The sequence below is a fragment of the Boleophthalmus pectinirostris genome, unplaced genomic scaffold, assembly GCF_026225935.1.
Source record: "Boleophthalmus pectinirostris isolate CB_2022bp ecotype Guang Dong unplaced genomic scaffold, ASM2622593v1 HiC_scaffold_4, whole genome shotgun sequence".
NCBI lineage: Eukaryota > Metazoa > Chordata > Actinopteri > Gobiiformes > Gobiidae > Boleophthalmus > Boleophthalmus pectinirostris.
This window is the reverse complement of record NW_026571353.1, coordinates 7,238,364-7,256,572: the sequence shown is the minus strand read 5'-3', so window position 1 is coordinate 7,256,572 and position 18,209 is coordinate 7,238,364. Positions and strand designations below refer to the sequence as shown.

General features: G+C 40.6%; 1 protein-coding gene across 3 annotated transcripts in view; it reads left to right on the top strand.

Moving 5' to 3' along the window:
• Positions 1-18,209, top strand: part of tncb (tenascin Cb) — a 100,710-nt gene that overhangs the window by 27,848 nt on the left and 54,653 nt on the right. For all 3 annotated transcript variants that reach the window (XM_055161594.1, XM_055161593.1, XM_020927037.2), the window contains exons 6-8: positions 1,438-1,707; positions 7,035-7,220; positions 17,406-17,495. In XM_055161594.1, coding sequence (XP_055017569.1) covers positions 1,438-1,707; positions 7,035-7,220; positions 17,406-17,495 — 546 coding nt within the window. The remainder of the gene's footprint in view (positions 1-1,437; positions 1,708-7,034; positions 7,221-17,405; positions 17,496-18,209) is intronic.

Here is an 18,209-nt window from a genome sequence, read left to right as displayed (position 1 = left end):
TTTCATATGCTCCTCATTATTATGCCCTAATTATTCCTCTTATTAAAAAAAAAAAGAAAAGTAATTTCTTTGTTGAGGAAACTTTTAATGACCTCAGTATGGGGTCTAATGAACTATACATTTATATAAGAGCCCCTGCTGCTTTCCTAACTGCCATATACCACCTAATCAAACCGGAGCTTATTATCAGCTCTTGAGCAAAACCAGGTTCAGTCTATAGTTGTGTTTTGCGTCATATAAATGTAGAGGTTATTCCCTTTTTATATTGTATTTACCTCAAGGATACAAAGGACGAGGGCTGTAATTGATTATATTCTTGGTTCTTTTATGCACAAATTGGATTCTTGTGGGCTTTAAGCCATGTTAGAATTGTTGTTACCTGATCAAAAACATGACCTGGAGTTGTGTTTTGGGATGATGAGAGGATGAGGAGAGTGAAGGCAGTGATGAAGGTATGAGGAGAATGAAGAGGACGATGAGAGAATGAGGAGAGTGAAGGAAACGATGAGAGGATGAGGAGAGTGAAGGGGAAGATGAGAGTGAAGGAAACGATGAGAGGATGAGGAGAGTTGAAGGAAACGATGAGAGGATTAGGGAAGGAAATCAAATGATGAGAGGATGAGGAAAGTAAAGGAAAAGATGAGAGGATGAGGAGAGCTGAAGGAAATGATGAGAGGATGAGGAGAGTGAAGGGGGACGATGAAAGTGAAGGAAACAATGAGAGGATGAGGAGAGTGAAGAGGACAATGAGAGGATTAGGGAAGGAAATCAAATGAGAGGATGAGGAAAGTAAAGGAAAAGATGAGAGGATGAGGAGAGTGAAGGGGATGATGAGAGTGAAGGAAACGATGAGAGGATGAGGAGAGTTGAAGGAAACGATGAGAAGATTAGGAGAGTGAAGGGGATGATGAGAGTGAAGGAAACGATGAGGAGAGTGAAGGGGATGATGAGAGTGAAGGAAACGATGAGAAGATGAGGAGAGTGAAGGGGACAATGAGAAGATTAGGGAAGGAAATCAAACGTTGAGAGGATGAGGAGAGTGAAGGAAACGATGAGAGGATGAGGAGAGTGAAGGGGACGATGAGAGGATGAGGAGAGTGAAGGGGACGATGAGAGGATGAGGAGAGTGAAGGAAACGATGAGAGGATGAGGAGAGTGAAGGGGACGATGAGAGGATGAGGAGAGTGAAGGAAACGATGCGAGGATGAGGAGAGTGAAGGACACAATGAGATGAAATGAAGCGGAGGGAGCGCTGGGGAGGAGAAGCCTCCTCAAGTGGCAAGGAGGAGTGAGGTGTTGAAGGTTGAGGAGCAGATAGACTCTGATGAAATGGTGAGGTAGACGTGAGCAAAGTTAGGTCTTTCAAACCGATTTTACGCTCGCTCCATTTTACTGGAACACTTCACCAACCCGATCTCCTCCCGTGTCTCCCCTCAGTGATCGACGCTCCGACTCAGGTGGACGTCCGAGATGTGACCGACTGCACGGCTCTGGTGACCTGGTTCCAGCCCGTGGCCACCATAGAGGGCGTCACCGTCACCTACGGGCCCAGCTCCGAGCCCTCCGACCGCACCGTGATGGCCCTGCCCTCCACTGAGACGCAGTACCACCTGGGATCCCTGCGCCCCGACACCCACTACGAGGTGTCACTGGCCGCACGCAGGGGAGAGCACACCAGCATCCCAGTCTACGAGTCCTTCCTCACAGGTACAAAACCAGGATTAAAATGTTCCCTAGTGCCTCCGCTCCATTTCATTTCTCTCCAGCAACTAGGTCAGGAATCAGAATACACTAGACCAGGGGTCTCCAACCTGTAGCTCAGGAGCTACCAGTAGCTCTCCACCCCCCTCCAAGTAGCTCACCAATGGATTTGTGCATCATAAGTACAATTTGATTAATTACCATTGCAAACATGTCATTTTGATGACTATGCTTTATAAGCATCTAACTGTATCCCATTTAAGGCTCGCTGTGGCTCTTATATTTACTCTATTCCTTTTACACTGCTGAAAATACAGTAGCTCTCTGGCATTTTCGTTTTGTAAAGGTAGCTCACTGGAGAAAAAAGGTCAGAGACCCCTTCACTAGACGGTCCACAAAAGCCCTGGAAGTGCGAGTTTGGGCACCAGCCAATCAGCGAAGAGCCATACATTCTGTGTTGGCAACGATTCCCGAGATTGAGGATTTAAAGCCAGAACAAAGAGAATATTTGGTGAATTTTATCAAGGCAATAATGTGATAAAATTTAATCAATTTTAACACATTATTGCGCTTCTTCCTATGGGATTTGGGAAAAGTTTAATATACCAGTTAGCCCCAACCAAATAGTAGCAATTGGTTAAATGATAAAAGTACCCGCCTACCGTTGAGCAAACAAATCCTAATGCTGCAAAGCCAGACTGTTTCTATGAAGTGAAACCGGCTGATGAATCAGACTAGCCCGCGTGAGCTTTCAAAATGTATGCAGGGCTCTAACCTGGGACATTTTATAAAACTAGGGCAAATCACTAGTTTTGGATAAATCTGCTGGGACAGGGGACACAGGGCTCAAACCTAGGACTGTCCTGGGTAAACAGGGACATCTGGTCACCCTAGTTAAACAGTCATACCTGACATTTATTCAATTACAGGTGGTTTAATGCTCGAAAATATCTAGAAAAACAGGTATTCGGACTGAGAGTGGGGTCGCCTCTCCACAGTCTGACCTGTAACTTGGTCTGGCTTAGTCTCCCTGAAGATAGAAAAGCTTGATACTGTACTGCGAAACATTCCAGAGAAAGCAAAACCATCTCCACGACAGAAAAGTTACAGTACTACTTTTACTTCAGTACATTCCACCGCTGCCTAAGAGCTTCTTTTACAATGCATGTGTAGTGAGACGAGACGAAATGTACTTTACTGCAGGAAAAACAATTATCCAAGAATACCTGTACCTCCAGCTGCGGTCAATATAAGTGTTGAAAGATGTTTTAGAGGAAGATCCTTTAAATTGTGAGGAAATAGGAAAGGATAAAGTAATGAATGACGTACGTGTGTGTGTGTGTGTGTGTGTGCGGTGGAAGGCAGACCACACCGGCTGTTGGGAAGCGCGTCTTTAATCAGAGCGTCTATGAGGTATGACCCCTGCTGGGCACACGCAGGCTTCAAAGTACAAGGTAATGGTTCAAATCCTGCTCAGCTAGGGCCCATAAGCCAGTCTAGTCTCGAGTCCACCTGGGGGGTAGTTCTATAAAGATGTTTCTTTAATGGAAAAGTAATTAAAGCTTTCAGGTGTTTTCTGTACATTAAAGCTGCGTTTTCCGCCGGAGGGTCCATCAAATGCTTTGTCTGGAATGTTTCACAGTATGGCGTTAAACCTTTCTATCTTGTACCAAACCATGTTACAGGTCAGATCTGTGGAGAGGCGACCCCGCTCACAGTCACAATGCTTGTTTTTCTAGGTATTTTTGAGCTCTAAAACCACCTATAGTTGAATAAATGTAAGGTAGAGCTGTTTAATGTCATACTGTGGAACAGTTCAGGCAGAAGAATGACTTACACTACTGGTTAAAAGTTTTCGAACGCCCAAATTTTTCCAGTTATTTATTGCAATTCAAGTCATCCAAGTCCAATGAAGAGTTTGAAATGGTACAAAGGTAAGAACTGAACTGCCAGAGGTTAAAAAAAAAGATAAAAAGAACAAAACACAAGTCCAAGCTCTGCCAAAACTACCTCAGGAAAAAAGAACAAGATGGTAAAGCTTGAAAACATGGAGTGTCCAGCAGCACAGTGTCCAGACTTAAACCCCATCGAGCTGGTTTGGGATGAACTGGACAGAAGAGTGAAGCACCACACATTTATGGGAACTTCTGCAATAGACTTGGGAAGAACTTTCTCAAGAATATTTGATTTCTAATGTAAAAAGAACGAGTCATGAGTGTCTTCAGCTGTTTTATCTGCCAAAGGTGGACACTTTCATGAATCTAAAGTTTAGAATATGTTTTGGTCAACAGTAAACAGTAAAAAAATGGAAAAAATGTGGTGTTCTAAAACTTTGACACATAGTGTACATAGAAACAAGCAGGTGACAGACCCTCCACTAGAAAAGTTACACAATGCACCTTTAAATGTATTATGTTTTCAATAGAAGGTGTGGTTTGGTAAGTTTTAGCGTCTTTCAAGGGTATTGATCATCATCATCGTCATCATCATCTTTATTCCGGACTCATGGTCCATTTTAAAAACAGACAAGGACAGTGACATTACAAAACAATAAACATTCATGTTTTTAAAAGACAACCATACCAGTGCCTCCACATACTGGACTGATATCTTATTTGTGAGTGACATTATTATTTCATTGTCTGATTTGTTCAGTCTGCAGATAAAACTGTACATTAAAATTCTTAGTGCAGCTTGCAAAGTGTTATTATAAAGGGTGGTTAATCTAAAACAGATCTGGGCATTGTCCAGCTCCCGACTCACATACAGCCCTTTGGTTGAATCTGATTGGCCCGTTTAAGCTCATTTGAAATGACAAAATAAACATATTTTATAACTTTACTCATGCATGGACTAAAGCTGCATTGCTTTTATTTTAGAGTTGTTTTTTTTTTAAATGACATTTTTTGTAACTCAGCCTCACTTTTTCATTGCTTAATCATAACAAACTCTGACCAGTCTGAGCAGCTCGTCAAAACAATGATATTTACTGCTTTTTGTAAAGAAATACAATTAATTTTATGCAGAACTGAGTTAAGCATTTTGGCTCAGCCCTCCACTGTTTCTCATGTGGTCCTAAGGAAAAAAATAATCGCTCACTCCTGGTCTCAAATGTTGATACTGTTTAATGTTTTCACAATACCAAAATTTCAAACTTGATTTCGATACTAAGAAGTTTCACATGTTCCTCGACACTCAATACAGATTTCAATAACTCAATGAAAAAAAAACACTCTTTATTTCGACAGTAGAATGTGAATTTCAACAGTAAATATTAGTACTTTCTTTCATATTACCATTTGGCATTATATCTGTATAATCCCTTTTATACATATTCTGATACAACCCAAGATCACTCTAAAGCAATTCAGGAAAGGTTCATTTCTGTACTGTGAATGCGAGTTTTTTACTATCCATACCTGCTCAAATGAGGAGCTAGTTTTAGTATTAGTATTATATTAGTATTTTTGATACTTTTGGCAACCATAAAAATAATAATATGTTGTATATAGTGAAAAAGATGATGAATATTGGTTTTACAACATGATGCCTTTAATGTTCCACAGTATTAAAGTTGCCTGCTCAAAAGCTAAACAAAATAAAATTTTACTGTGGAACATTTCAGGTAAAGCAGCACCATCACCATGGAGATAAGTGGGTAGCATGTAACCTCTAAAACGGTCCTTGGAAAGTGCCACTAAGGACTCACAGTAGCAGGAGACAAATATCTTTTCAATAAACTGTGGCAATTTTCCTTCTTTTTGGTAGATCGCTCTGTATTTTGAGTTTGATTTATTCAGATATTCAGAGCATCCTGACTTTCTTTTTAACATTGTAACTAGAATGGTAATTTGACTTTTGGCTAGTCATGTCTAAGTGTGCTTTTTTTAATGAAATTCCATTATCCTCTCTTATATTCAAATGAAATAAAAATAACCTAGTGTAATTTATGAAAAGAGGGACTGTTATTCTAAATGGACTTTTTGGAGCTTTCTACCATGTTATAATGTTCCCTCATCAAAAACATGCTTGGAGAGCTTTTAAATGTCATCCATGCAGGTTTGAGTAATCTAGCGATCTCTCTGAGGTCCTAATTGAAATCTTAGCAGTACGATTCAACCAAGAAGCTTACTCCATTCATGCTCCTACACAACGATTTTTCATTAATATATAAGAGCCTGATACAAAACAATACACTATAACTTCACAAACCTGACACGATGTGCAGTATTTTCATGTGTTGTGATAGCGCTCTGAAGGGGGAGCGAGCAAAACATATTAAAGGGACAGTTTGGAATTTTGGACATAGGACTTCATTTCCTAGTGAGCCAGAGTGTTGGAGACGTGTGGAGACACTTTTTTAAATATTCCATCCAGTCCTTGTATTTGCAGAGGTCACTGGTGCTTGGCTAGTGCAGTCTTACCCACTCCACAAAACACCCGAAGCAAATCTTTTATCACATCAGACTGTCCATGTAAATGTCTGTGTCAATAGAATAATTTTAGAAGTAAAACCAACCTTGCATTTGAAGCATTTATGTCTGAGCAGCAGCAGTGAGTTGTACTTCCTGTTAGAAAGCTTGGCAGCGGTGGACTGATATATGAGAAAATAGTCCCTCAATATGTGACGATTCATGCCATGCCATGGCAGGTTAATTTTATTTCAAACATTCTTCTATCAACACAAACATTTACATGGACAGTCTGGTGTAATAATAGATTTACTTCGGGTGTTTTGTGGAGTGGGTAAGACTGTTTTTAGTGGGAGGCTAACTATGGCCATTGACATGCACTAGCCTAGCACCAGCGACATCTGCAAATACAAGGACTGGATGGAATATTTAAAAAAGTGTCTCCACATGTCTCCAACATTCTGGCTCACTAGGAAATGAGGCCCTATGTCCAAAATTCCAGACTGTCCCTTTAATACCACATATTATATAACCAATTTTTATTTATTTATTTATTTATTTTTTAATGAAATAGTATTATCTTTTTAAATGCCACTGTGAAACGTTTTGATTTGGGGTATGCCACTGGATATGGATATGTCATAAGCAGCTCTACCTTACATTTCTTCAATTACAGTTGGTTTTATAGCTCAAAAGTACTAATACTAATAAAACAGGTATTCTGACTGTGAGCGGGGTCACCTCTCTGCAGATCTGACCTGTAACTTGGTCTGGTTTGGTCTCCATGAAAATAGAAAGGCTTAATGCCATATCGTGAAACATTCCAGGAAAAGCAATAACATCTCCACTAGAAAAGCTACACAATGCACCTTTAAATCCAAATTAAATCAAATAAACTGATCACATTTGTTTATTCTTCAGACCTGGACGCTCCTAAAGATCTTCAGACTGTGGATGTGACAGACGAGAGCATCACGCTGGAGTGGAAGAACAGCCAGGCTCGTGTGGACAACTACCGCATCAAGTACGGCCCCCTGTCCGGAGGAGACCACGGAGAGCTGCTGTTCAACCCCGGACCCAGAGACTCCACCCAGGCCAAGATCACCGGTAAGGAGGCGCCATTAGTTCTGTGGTGCTTTGGGTTTCAAACTGGAACACATTTGACACTTTTGTTGGTTTGTTAGGGTTTTTCTGTTTTGTTTTTTCTACCTCACATCCAAGAAATACCAGTTTTGCTGAGATTATTTCTGAGTTTCATTATAGAGCTTGCTCGGAAATGTCAAAAAACAACTGTTACCCAGAATTTATACCACCAAACTACCAAGCAAAGCCGCATACACACGTATTTTTAAAAGCATCATTTTACACCAGAGGCATGAGAGCTGCTCCTTTGACGCCAGCCTCTGTGGATTCTCACGTTTAAACACTAAACTCTTTTATATTGCTTACACATTCATTGTCGATTGGATACATTACGTTTGTTCACAATACAAAAGTTGACCATAGAGATGATGCATTGCAGCAATAAAGGGCCATATTTGCAGTGCTTGCATTCTTTAATCTAATCACCATTTAAGTTTGGTTGTCTGCACCACGGGCCTTTTCTGTCCAAAGTTGTTCTTGTAAAGCTACTGTTTCACATCATAAAGTGTTTTAACTGTATTTTTGGACTATAAGTTGCACTTTTTGGGGGAATTTATTTTATAAAATCAGAAACCAGGAAATCCAAGTTATAGTAATAACAATCGAATAGAGAACAACAGGCTGTTAACGTCACATATTAAGAGTTATTCAGGTAACTATTGCACAACAACATAACCAAACTCTCCATCTCACTCCAAATCACTAAATTGAACACTGAATTCTTCATCCTCAGAGCGCCGCTTCCTCTTCTGTGTAGCTGTCTTCCGACTCAGAATCAGTTCCAGTTAGAATTATTCCGGCCTTTCTGAATCCCGACAGGATGGTTTCGATTGCCACTAAAGTCCAGGTTTTGTCGATCCATCCAGTAACTTCCAGGAAAGTTTCATGGCGCTCCCTCCCAGTTACGGTGAAGCTGTATTCTCCATCCCCGCCTTTTCTGCAGGAGACATGTGCAGTAGAGAGAAGTGACAGAAGTAACAATAGTAGCAGATACTGACACACAAGTCTAGAGCGAGGCTGTCAGTGTGAACAAATTTTAATATATAAGTCGCACCGGAGTATAAATCGCAGGAAACACCCAAACCATGAAAAAAGTGCAACTTATAGTCCGAAAAATACAGTGTATTTATCCTCCACGGCTGTAAACTTTCCATGGTCCATCACTGTAGTGGTTCTAGAGAATGGATTTTGAAAGGTGACTGGAAGTTTATTTTAACACATCGAGCTTTATTTCCTGTCTCCCTCCCTGCATAAAAAAACAAACCTGGGGACGCTTCGTTAACTCTGACAAATTAGAACTCCAACCTAATTTGAGCAACACGCAGCGTAATGATGCCCTTTGGACGCGTGTACGACATTGCTTATGCAGATTGTCCGATTGGTTAAAGTAAAAATGCAATAACACGTATATGCTGGTGTCAATTTTGGGCTACCGGCCGTGTTTCTGACAGGTGGGTGAAGTGTCTTGCCTGAGGACACAACAACAGCATGCTTTAGATTAGAGTCGCTGATGCTCCGAAGTGGCATCTGGTATTCCCAAGCGTTCGCCCATCCAAGTTCTAACCAGGCCCAACCCTGCTTAGCTTCCGAGATTAGACAAGATTGGGCTTTAGTGGTTTAGTGGAGGTTTAGTGCAGGTCTAATCCTGTATTCCCACAAAATTAAGTTCTGAATTTTGTCCCAATGTCCCGGTCAAGTCTGATTTGGACCTGGGATTGCTTTTGGTCTGAAAAGTTTTGAGAATTTCAACCATCCCATATGATATTATACAATTTTCTCCAGCTACCTTCAGCACTTCTTGCACTTTTCTTGACTCTTCCTATAGCTGACCTACTTTCTTCTGAGACTTGTGTATTTGCAGCTTTTTCACACCTTTGCCCGATCAATACTACTCAATAAGGAGCTGAGTGCTGAGAAAATATAGTGCCTGTAGTATTGGATTCTGACTCTCGTTCAGGTCGCTTGCAGGTAAAGTGGTCTGAGAAGTATTGCTATGTAAATTGTCAATCTTATTCATACCCTGTAAATATTCACTCAATTATCCGCCAAAAAATACACGTTCACCCAGTGGAAGTTGACTATTATAATATACTATAATGAGCTGCCACCCAAAATGCAAATTACATAACGGCCTATTATTATTATCATTATGGTTTATTCATATGATGCTAATCGAAGAATGTAGTTACGATTGTCCTTCACTGAGTTTTTAAGAACTTCATCTAACTCAGGTGAAATCCATAAATCCATCATCAGTGTTGGGAAGGTGACTTTTAAAATGTATTCCCTTACAGATTACAGATTACATACCCCAGAATGTAATTTGTAATGTAATCCATTAAATGACTTAAGGTGAGTAACGTAATCTGAATACTTTGGATTACTTGATTTGCTGTAGAGAAGCAAAGACGAGGAAATCATAACCTAAGATGTTTTGTTTGCTAAAAGAAAAGAAAAAGCCCAGACTTTACGTAACCATATTAAAAATATTATTGATTGTCTAGTTCTGTTAAATCCTGGTTTAGACCTGGTTTTAGTCCTGTTTTAGATCTTGTTTTAGATCTAGTTTAGACCTGGTTTTAGTCCTGGTTTAGTCCTGGTTTAGACCTGGTTTTAATCCTAGTTTTGTCCTGGTTTAGACCTGTTTTAGTCCGGGCTTAGTCCTGGTTTAGTCCTGGTTTAGACCTGGTTTTAGACCTGTTTTAGATCTAGTTTAGACCTGGTTTTAGTCCTGGTTTAGACCTGGTTTAGTCCTGGTTTAGTCCTGGTTTAGTCCTGGTTTAGTCCTGATTTAGACCTGGTTTAGTCCTGGTTTAGTCCTGGTTTAGTCCTGGTTTAGACCTGTTTTAATCCTGGTTTAGTCCTGGTTTAGACCTGGATTTAGACCTGTTTTAGTCCTGGTTTAGACCTGGATTTAGACCTGTTTTAGACCTGTTTTAGATCTGGTTTAGATCTAGTTTAGACCTGGTTTTAGTCCTGGTTTTAGTCCTGGTTTAGTCCTGGTTTAGTCCTGGTTTTAGACCTGGTTTAGTCCTGGTTTAGTCCTGGTTTAGACCTGGGTTTAGACCTGTTTTAGTCCTGGTTTAGTCCTGGTTTAGACCTGGATTTAGACCTGTTTTAGATCTGGTTTAGATCTAGTTTAGACCTGGTTTTAGTCCTGGTTTAGTCCTGGTTTAGTCCTGGTTTAGTCCTGGTTTAGTCCTGGTTTAGACCTGGTTTAGCTCTAGTTTAGCTCTAATTTAGACCTGGTTTAGTTTCTGGCAATGAGTGGAATTACTGAGAAAAAAGGGGCTATAGCAAAACATGTGAAAACAGTAAAATACCGCCCTGTAATCCATTTATTTTAACAAAGTAACTGTAATCCAATTACCACTCATGGAAACAGTAACTGTAACCGAATACAGTTACTCATAATTTGTACTCTGATTACTCCCGAACACTGTCCATCAATGGTGACACAGTGACTGAGTGGGAAGCACGCTCAACACAGCAAGAAGTTTCTAAGTTCAACTACCAGGCTTTTCTGTTCAGAGTTTCAGCTCAAATGATTTTAAATATGGTGACCGAATGGATTCAAGCCACTCTGGGCCAGCGTTTCTTAGGCTACGTTTATATGATGATGGTCTGAACAGAAGACGCAAAAGTGGTGTCGCATTTTCTCTTTTCATTAAGCGTTTAGATGAGCGTTTTTGGGAGGAAATCTTCGTGCATACTGTGATGCAAAAGTGTGTGGAATTTGATTGTGTATGCCTGTCAATCAAATGTGTCATGTACGTGCTGTCCCAAAGAAAACCACTGAAGGAAGGAGTAAACATGAGGGAGGAAGACATCAGATAAAATAATCAAACTTTATTGTTCTCAGTAGGGATAAGCATGATTAGTCATCTAATTGATAATTGATCATTGAGAATTTCGTTCATCACATTCATTTTTAATCAACAAACCAAATGTAGGTTGCTGTGCGTAGCGTAACGCAAGGAGATGAGGCTGTGTCTGACACAAACACTGGAGTTGTGCCTCATATTCCCACGTTTGGGCTCTGGCTCCTTTGTGGAGACACTGTACCACTCAGTGAGTTTGTTTACTGCACATCAGCGTCCCAGTTATGATTGGGTTTTTTGGAGTATCTTGGTTTCGTCATGGTGCATGTACACGCAGTATCTCTGTTAAAGCAACGCAAAGTTGAGTGCACATGTGTCCAAAAGACAAACACTTTTCAGTCTTTTCATCACAGCAGTAGCCAAAATAAATAAAGTGACCAACATAAATAAAGTGAGTGAAATGATGTTAATTCTGACTGCGCTAAACCTGCACATGTCTGATCTCTGAAAACATGAACGCGACACACACACAGAACAGACTCACCATCATCATCATCAACATCCCTCTGTCACAGAGAGAACACTCACATTCCACTGAGTCATGTCCTTTAGTTGGAAAGAAGCTGAACCACATCAGCGACATAAGGAAAGCAGTTTTTTTCAGTGCTTATAGTTTATGCAAATGAGCCATGTGGTTTTAAGTTATTTTCTGTAAAACAAAAAAATGTGTCAAAGCTGCATTAAACACATTATAATGTCAAACAGGCTGATGTGGCTCTAGAGTGGTGATGGTTTATATGTTGTAAAGTTGGTTTTATTTATGCAGATTGGTAATAGTAATAATAATTATGATCATTTTAATATAAAAACGATAATGATTCATCAAAAATCGATCATTAATTCTCCCAATGATCGATTAAGAACATTTAATCGAAAGCCCATCCCTACGTCTCAATGAGGAGTTTATATCCTCTCTCCCTCTGTGTCTCCTCTGTGGGCGGGACTTCCTCACTCATTTCCTGCAGAATCAAGAAGACGAAAGCGAGGAACGAGAAATGAGATGCGGCCTCGACCGACACTTTTTATGCTAGAGTTGATTAAGATCCACAGCTCACAGAGCATGTCCGCCCAATTAGTTTCCAATCAATACTTTATCCAGCTCTCTCCTCATCGATCTCTCTGTAGAACATACGGCGCCTTCACACTTAACGGCTCTTTTCTGATCCATGTTATAATGCTGTTTCCTCATTATAACAGATCTGGAGCTGTGTTTTGTTTCATTCTCTATGTTTAACGCACAAATCCTGCATATTTAGGCTGAGTCCTTGAAACAAAACACAACTCCAGGTATGTTTTTGAAGAGGTAACGGCATTCTAACACGGCTTAAAGCTCCCCAGAGTCGACGTTGTGTAACATAGAACCTTTAAATCATGTTCCTATTCTCCATATAAAGCATATGGAGCTCTTTATTTCCCATTCTTTAGGTTCTAAGTGTTTGGCCGGCGTTACATAAAGATTCCTCTCTCTGGAACAGGCTGTCATTGTTTGCACTCGGCACCAGGCCCATTTTTAAACAATCTGCCGTAGGAAGCCGCCCAGCAGGAGGCAGGGCGATTCAAGCTTTAAATAAACCAAGGTGCATGGAAATTCTGGGATGAAATTCAACTATAGTGCCAAGTAAGCAATGGTATGTTTAAACAGCTAGATGTAAGCAGGAGGACAGAAGATCAGAGTATATAAAGGCACGGAGACCAAGTGGGGTGCTGATGGATGGGTCTGATTGGGGGTTTTGACAGCGGAGTTCACGCGCACACAACATTCATACTGGGCGATGTGGGTGAAGTCCAAATCCAAATTCATTTTATTTTTGTAGCACGTTTTACAAATGTTTCCAAAGCAGTTTCCAAAGTGCTGCATAGACACTGTAAAATGACGACACCAGAAATGTAAATTGCTAAAATTGTGGTCATACCAATCCTAAAACAATAAAATCAGTCAAATCAAATAAAAGCAAAACCATAAGAAAATAGCAGTAAATAAGTAAAATCAATAAAATCAATAAAACACGACTCACATGGTGTTTTAAGGTTAGACTTAAAACACTCCACTATGGGGGCTGATGGGACGTAGGGGGGGCAGAGCGTTCCAGCGTTTGGCCCTGGGAAAGTCCTGTCTAGCCCGATTCATAGGGTTTCCACAAAAAGTGAATAAACCAAACCACTCTAGAGCCACATCGGCCCGTTAATACAGCTTTGCGCAACTATCACAAAAACAAAACTTAAAAGCTCATGGCTAATCTGCATAAACTAAGCGAAGAAAAAAACAGCTCTTGTGCACTGATGTGGTCAATTTCTGTCGGACTAAAGGACACGACTCAGTGGAATATAAGTTAGGGTGACCATGTTTGCATTTGTCAAAACCAGGACACCGTACAGGAGGTGAGAAGTGTGGGGCCTTGTCATCGACATTGAGCTACTCTCACCTGGCAAAGCTTTTTCATGTTTTTTGAAGTCACTGGAACTGCCACTGGATACCGAAACATGTGCCTGCTTTGTACACTGTGCACATGGCCTCCGACTTGTCTCGACCGGGACGGAGAGCAGGGAATTTCTGGTACAAGTTATCATTAAATGCGCAGTTGTGCTTCGGAGTGTTGCAGGCTGACCGACTGTGTCTGCTCGCTCCTTCTGAGTGCACAGAGAGCTACGAGAGCCGTTCAGTTTAATGGCCCAGCAAAAGGTAATGAAAACCCGAACATTTGCATCACTCTATAAAAAAAAACCCTGGTCAGCCAGGACAGGACACAAAAAACAGACATGTCAGGGGAAAAACAGACGTTTGGTCACCCTGTGCTACGCACAGCAACCTACATTCGGTTTGTCGATTAAAAATGAACGTAATCGACGAAATTCTTAATGATCAGTTATAGATTAATTGACTAATCATGCCCATCCCTATTATATAGTGGGGCATCCCTGCTCTAGCTCTCCATCAGTTTGAAAACATTTTGAAGACTCCTGGATTGAATGATTGATGACAGTATAGAGCCTGTGTGTCCAAACTATGGCCCAGGGACCAAATGGTGCACTCAAACCATTTTTATTGGCCCCCAGACTTTCAGCTGAACATGTCAAATTAATGAGGCAACACTTTTTAGAGCAAAATTATGTAATTCCACCACTAGAACCTCAGTAACATCCCATTGCATTGTGATACAGACTTAAAATGAATGTTCCAAGTCTTGTTAAAGTTTTGGCGGTTCTGTCAAAACGCTGTAAAACGCATCCATGTGAAAGCTGTAAACCAGTAGCACCTTCGACGGTCTGATGAATGTGTTCTGTGGCGAGTCTGTCTGTTGAAATACAGCCGTGAGTCCATTGTCCTCCCCCTCACACCTCAGCGCCTCTGTCACACCGTCATTACCCGTAATTCTCTTCACGCCGGCGGTTTTATTGATAATGAGTTTCCCGCGCATTAGCCGCAATTTCATGCTGTTAGCGGCACACGTGCGATGACCTCGGCGGAGCTGCAGAACGGCTGGAGAACAGGAGGGTACATCCAGGGTCTAATTGTGAAGTCTAAGTCATGTTTGGGCCCCACGACAAGGGCCCTTAAGAGCTATCAATGCAAATAGAACAGACATGCTCCACGGGACAGGGCGGCCAGGGAATACAATAGGCCGTGGTTCAGGGAGATAAGTCGTAGCACTCAACCTGCTGGATGTAGGGGGGTCATGGGAAATGCAAAAAAACGAGAAACGAAAATTGCATCTCTGAATTATAATCGTATAATAGCTACATTAACTTATCGTTCAACATATGGTAGATGGAATTATCATTTTTGGTGGTCAGTATTTATTGTGGGGACTTTTTATTTCTACTATTGGGAACATTTTAATAATAATAATAATAGTACAGTGAGTCCAAGTTCCTGATGGATCATTAGAGTGAGTTCCAGAGGGAGAGAGATTTTGTTGTTTTTCTGTTTTTCGATCAGATTTGAGCTTTAGAAGGTCTTTGTCTCATCACAGATAAATGGCATAAATCAGTTTCAACTTTATTGTTTATTCTCTCAAAATTTCTAAAATTTTTATATTATTCTTTACAAATAGCCCCCATACATTGCCTACTCCTCCTTTATTTTATTGTAATTGATTATATTATATTATGAAAAAAATGAAAGTTAAGGAAAACTTTATTATCCTCAATGGGAAATCTGTCATCTGCATTTGACACATTCTCTGTTTTCAACTTCAGTCTTTTACTATAATTAGGCTTTATAATAATTAGAGATGGGTAGTGATATTTATTTCAGTCATTTTTGAGGACATTGTACTTCTCAGAGTACCCCTACCTGAGTAAAAAGTTATTTTTGAATTACTAGTACTTTAGGTAAAAGTTTTTGTTACTACAGGTTAGTAGGGGTGTAACAGTACACAAAAATCAAGGTTCAGTACGTACTTTGGTTTTGAGGTCACGGTTCAGTTCATTTTCGATACAGTATGGGAACAAAATGCAAAAATCAATGCAAAGTGCTGCTTGGTAATATTAATAAGTTACATAAAATGTTCTCAAATAAGTAACAAATGTATGAAATATTATAAAAAATAAATTCCTTGTAAACAGTAAACAAAATGTTTTAAAGGGCCCATCTCATGCGAAATCAACTTTTCAAAGCTTTCTACCTTCTAAGAGTGATGTGTGGGCCTTGTATATGTCGCCAAAGTGTTTTTTAAATTGATTCGGTGTTTTTTTTAACAAATTGCAGTGTATTTCTGCCACCCTCCCACGTGACAACGAACTAAAGCTGCTACAACGATGACGCCTTTGATGTAGCAGAAAGCACTTTGTACCTGCCCCCCTCCCCCGCTCCACCGCCCCACCTCCACCCTGCATCGGCTGACAATTCCCACATGAACACCTAAACAAAAGCGACAGCATAAGCTCATTGTTCTACGCTGCAGTGTCCACGATATAATAAGTTTATCTACTAGTGTTTATTAATACTTTACCAATCAGTAATGTTCAGCTGATGTCGACGTCGGTGCTTGAGCTTCGTGCACCTCAAAGTTCTTGTCTGATTCCGGGTCCAACACATGCGGCTGAACGCGCTGTATCACCATGATGAATAAAAGTTTATTCCTACCGCTGTCAATCTCCCCGTCCCTCCCTGAGATGGCGGAGGAAGGGCGGCTCACTCAGAGCCTACGTCACGTTTGGAGGGCGGAGCCTGTGTTTTCTCAGGACGAGTGGGGGGATGAGTAATAGTCGGTCTTTCATAGTTTCTGGTCTGTGACTGTCTCCAAGAAATCAGTAAGATTTCATAACTATTGTGTAATGGATGTTCCAAAACCCAAACTGTGCTTGTTTATGTGCAGAAGATACGATGTGAAAAGAGTTATTTTGCATGAGATGGGCCCTTTAAAAAGTAAAGTGCAGCACTAACAGTTCCAGCATGAACTTTTCAACTCTTCAATCTTCATATTTTTGGCCAGAAAAAAAAACTTGTCCAAAGTGTCTGCAGTAAGTGCAGATCTGCTGCAGTTACAACGACCCCAGCAGTTGAAAATACACTTTCTCTAGGAACAGAGGTGGCAGTTATGAGGGGGTATGAATGTAAACACACACAAATTGCACAAACTCACTTGTGGACAGCGGTAACAATACTGAAAAATGAGCTTAGTTCACCTAGAACGTCTCATAATGTTTGAACATTTATTCATTCAAAGCTGTTCAGTAGTGATGTGAAGGATAAATAACAGTCACACAATTGACCCTCTTGTGTAAATAACTGAACTGTGTTTTGAGGAAATAACTGCCATTTTCCGTTCCTACACTGGTATCAGTTACTATCAGGTATCGGCAGAAACTTAGTCAAAGTATCAATATTGGTATCAGAACTGAAAAAGCTGGACTGGTCCCTAGATTCATGCATCACTTCTTTCAGATATGATCATGTTTTTTCTCAATTTTGTGGTGTATCCTTTAAAATATCAGAGTACATGAGTCATTTTTAGCCCATTACTTTGTACTTCTACTTGAGTAATATTATTTTAAAGTTACTTGTGTATGTTTTTTGACTACTCTACCCACCTCATAAATTCATGTGCATAAATACTATATGACTGCACGAGCCCGCTCCATAACAGCTGCCCTCTGGAGACACTAATTCAACAGCTTTACTCACCATGAAACACATTTAGTCTGTGACCCGTGGTAGGGCATCAGAGCGTTTTTGTGAAAACAGAAACAGCTGGTGGTGCTAGTTTAGTAACGCATGAGTGGATTTATGTAAACCAAACATGACATTGAGTTTTGTTCTGTTTAGGGCTGCGGCCGGGCACAGAGTACGGGATGGGAGTGACCGCTGTGAAGGATGAACGGGAGAGTCAGCCGGCCACCACCAACGCCGTCACAGGTAAGTGTTTGATTTATACTAGACGGACATTATTAGGGATGGGACGATTCACAAGTGACATAAGTGACGAGACAAGATACGAGATTGGGTCCACGGGAACGAGACATGATGAGATTTTAACCAGACAAAAAAACTGCCAAAAAATGCGCAATGAAGAAGCAAAAAACATATATAAGTCACACTTTTTGGGGAAATGTATTTTATAAAATCAGAGAACAGGAACCGACATTTCATCTTGAAACGCAAGTTCTAGTAATAACAAAGTTATGTTAATATGTTAACAATGTTAACATATGAAGAGTTATTCAGATAATTATAGCGTAAACAACAGAACATAATTTTACCAAACTCACGATCTCACTCCAAATCACTAAATCCATTGAATTCTTCATCTTCGGTGTCACTTCTGTGCGACCTTCAGAGATAAACCATAGATCCATGAGGTAAACAGAGCGCCGCTTCCTCCTTCCTGTAGCTGTCGTCAGACTCAGCATCAGTTCCCATCAGAATTATTCCGGCCTTTCTGAATCCCGACAGGATGGTTTCGATTGTCATTGAAGTTCAGGCTTTGTCGATTCATCCAGTGACTTCCAGGAAAGTTGCATGGTGCACCCTCCCGGTTCCCTTGAAGCTGTGTTCTCCATCCCCGCTTTCCACTAGTCCCTCACAAGTTTCTCACTTACTCCAAACTTTCTTTCAGTAATACAGTAATAC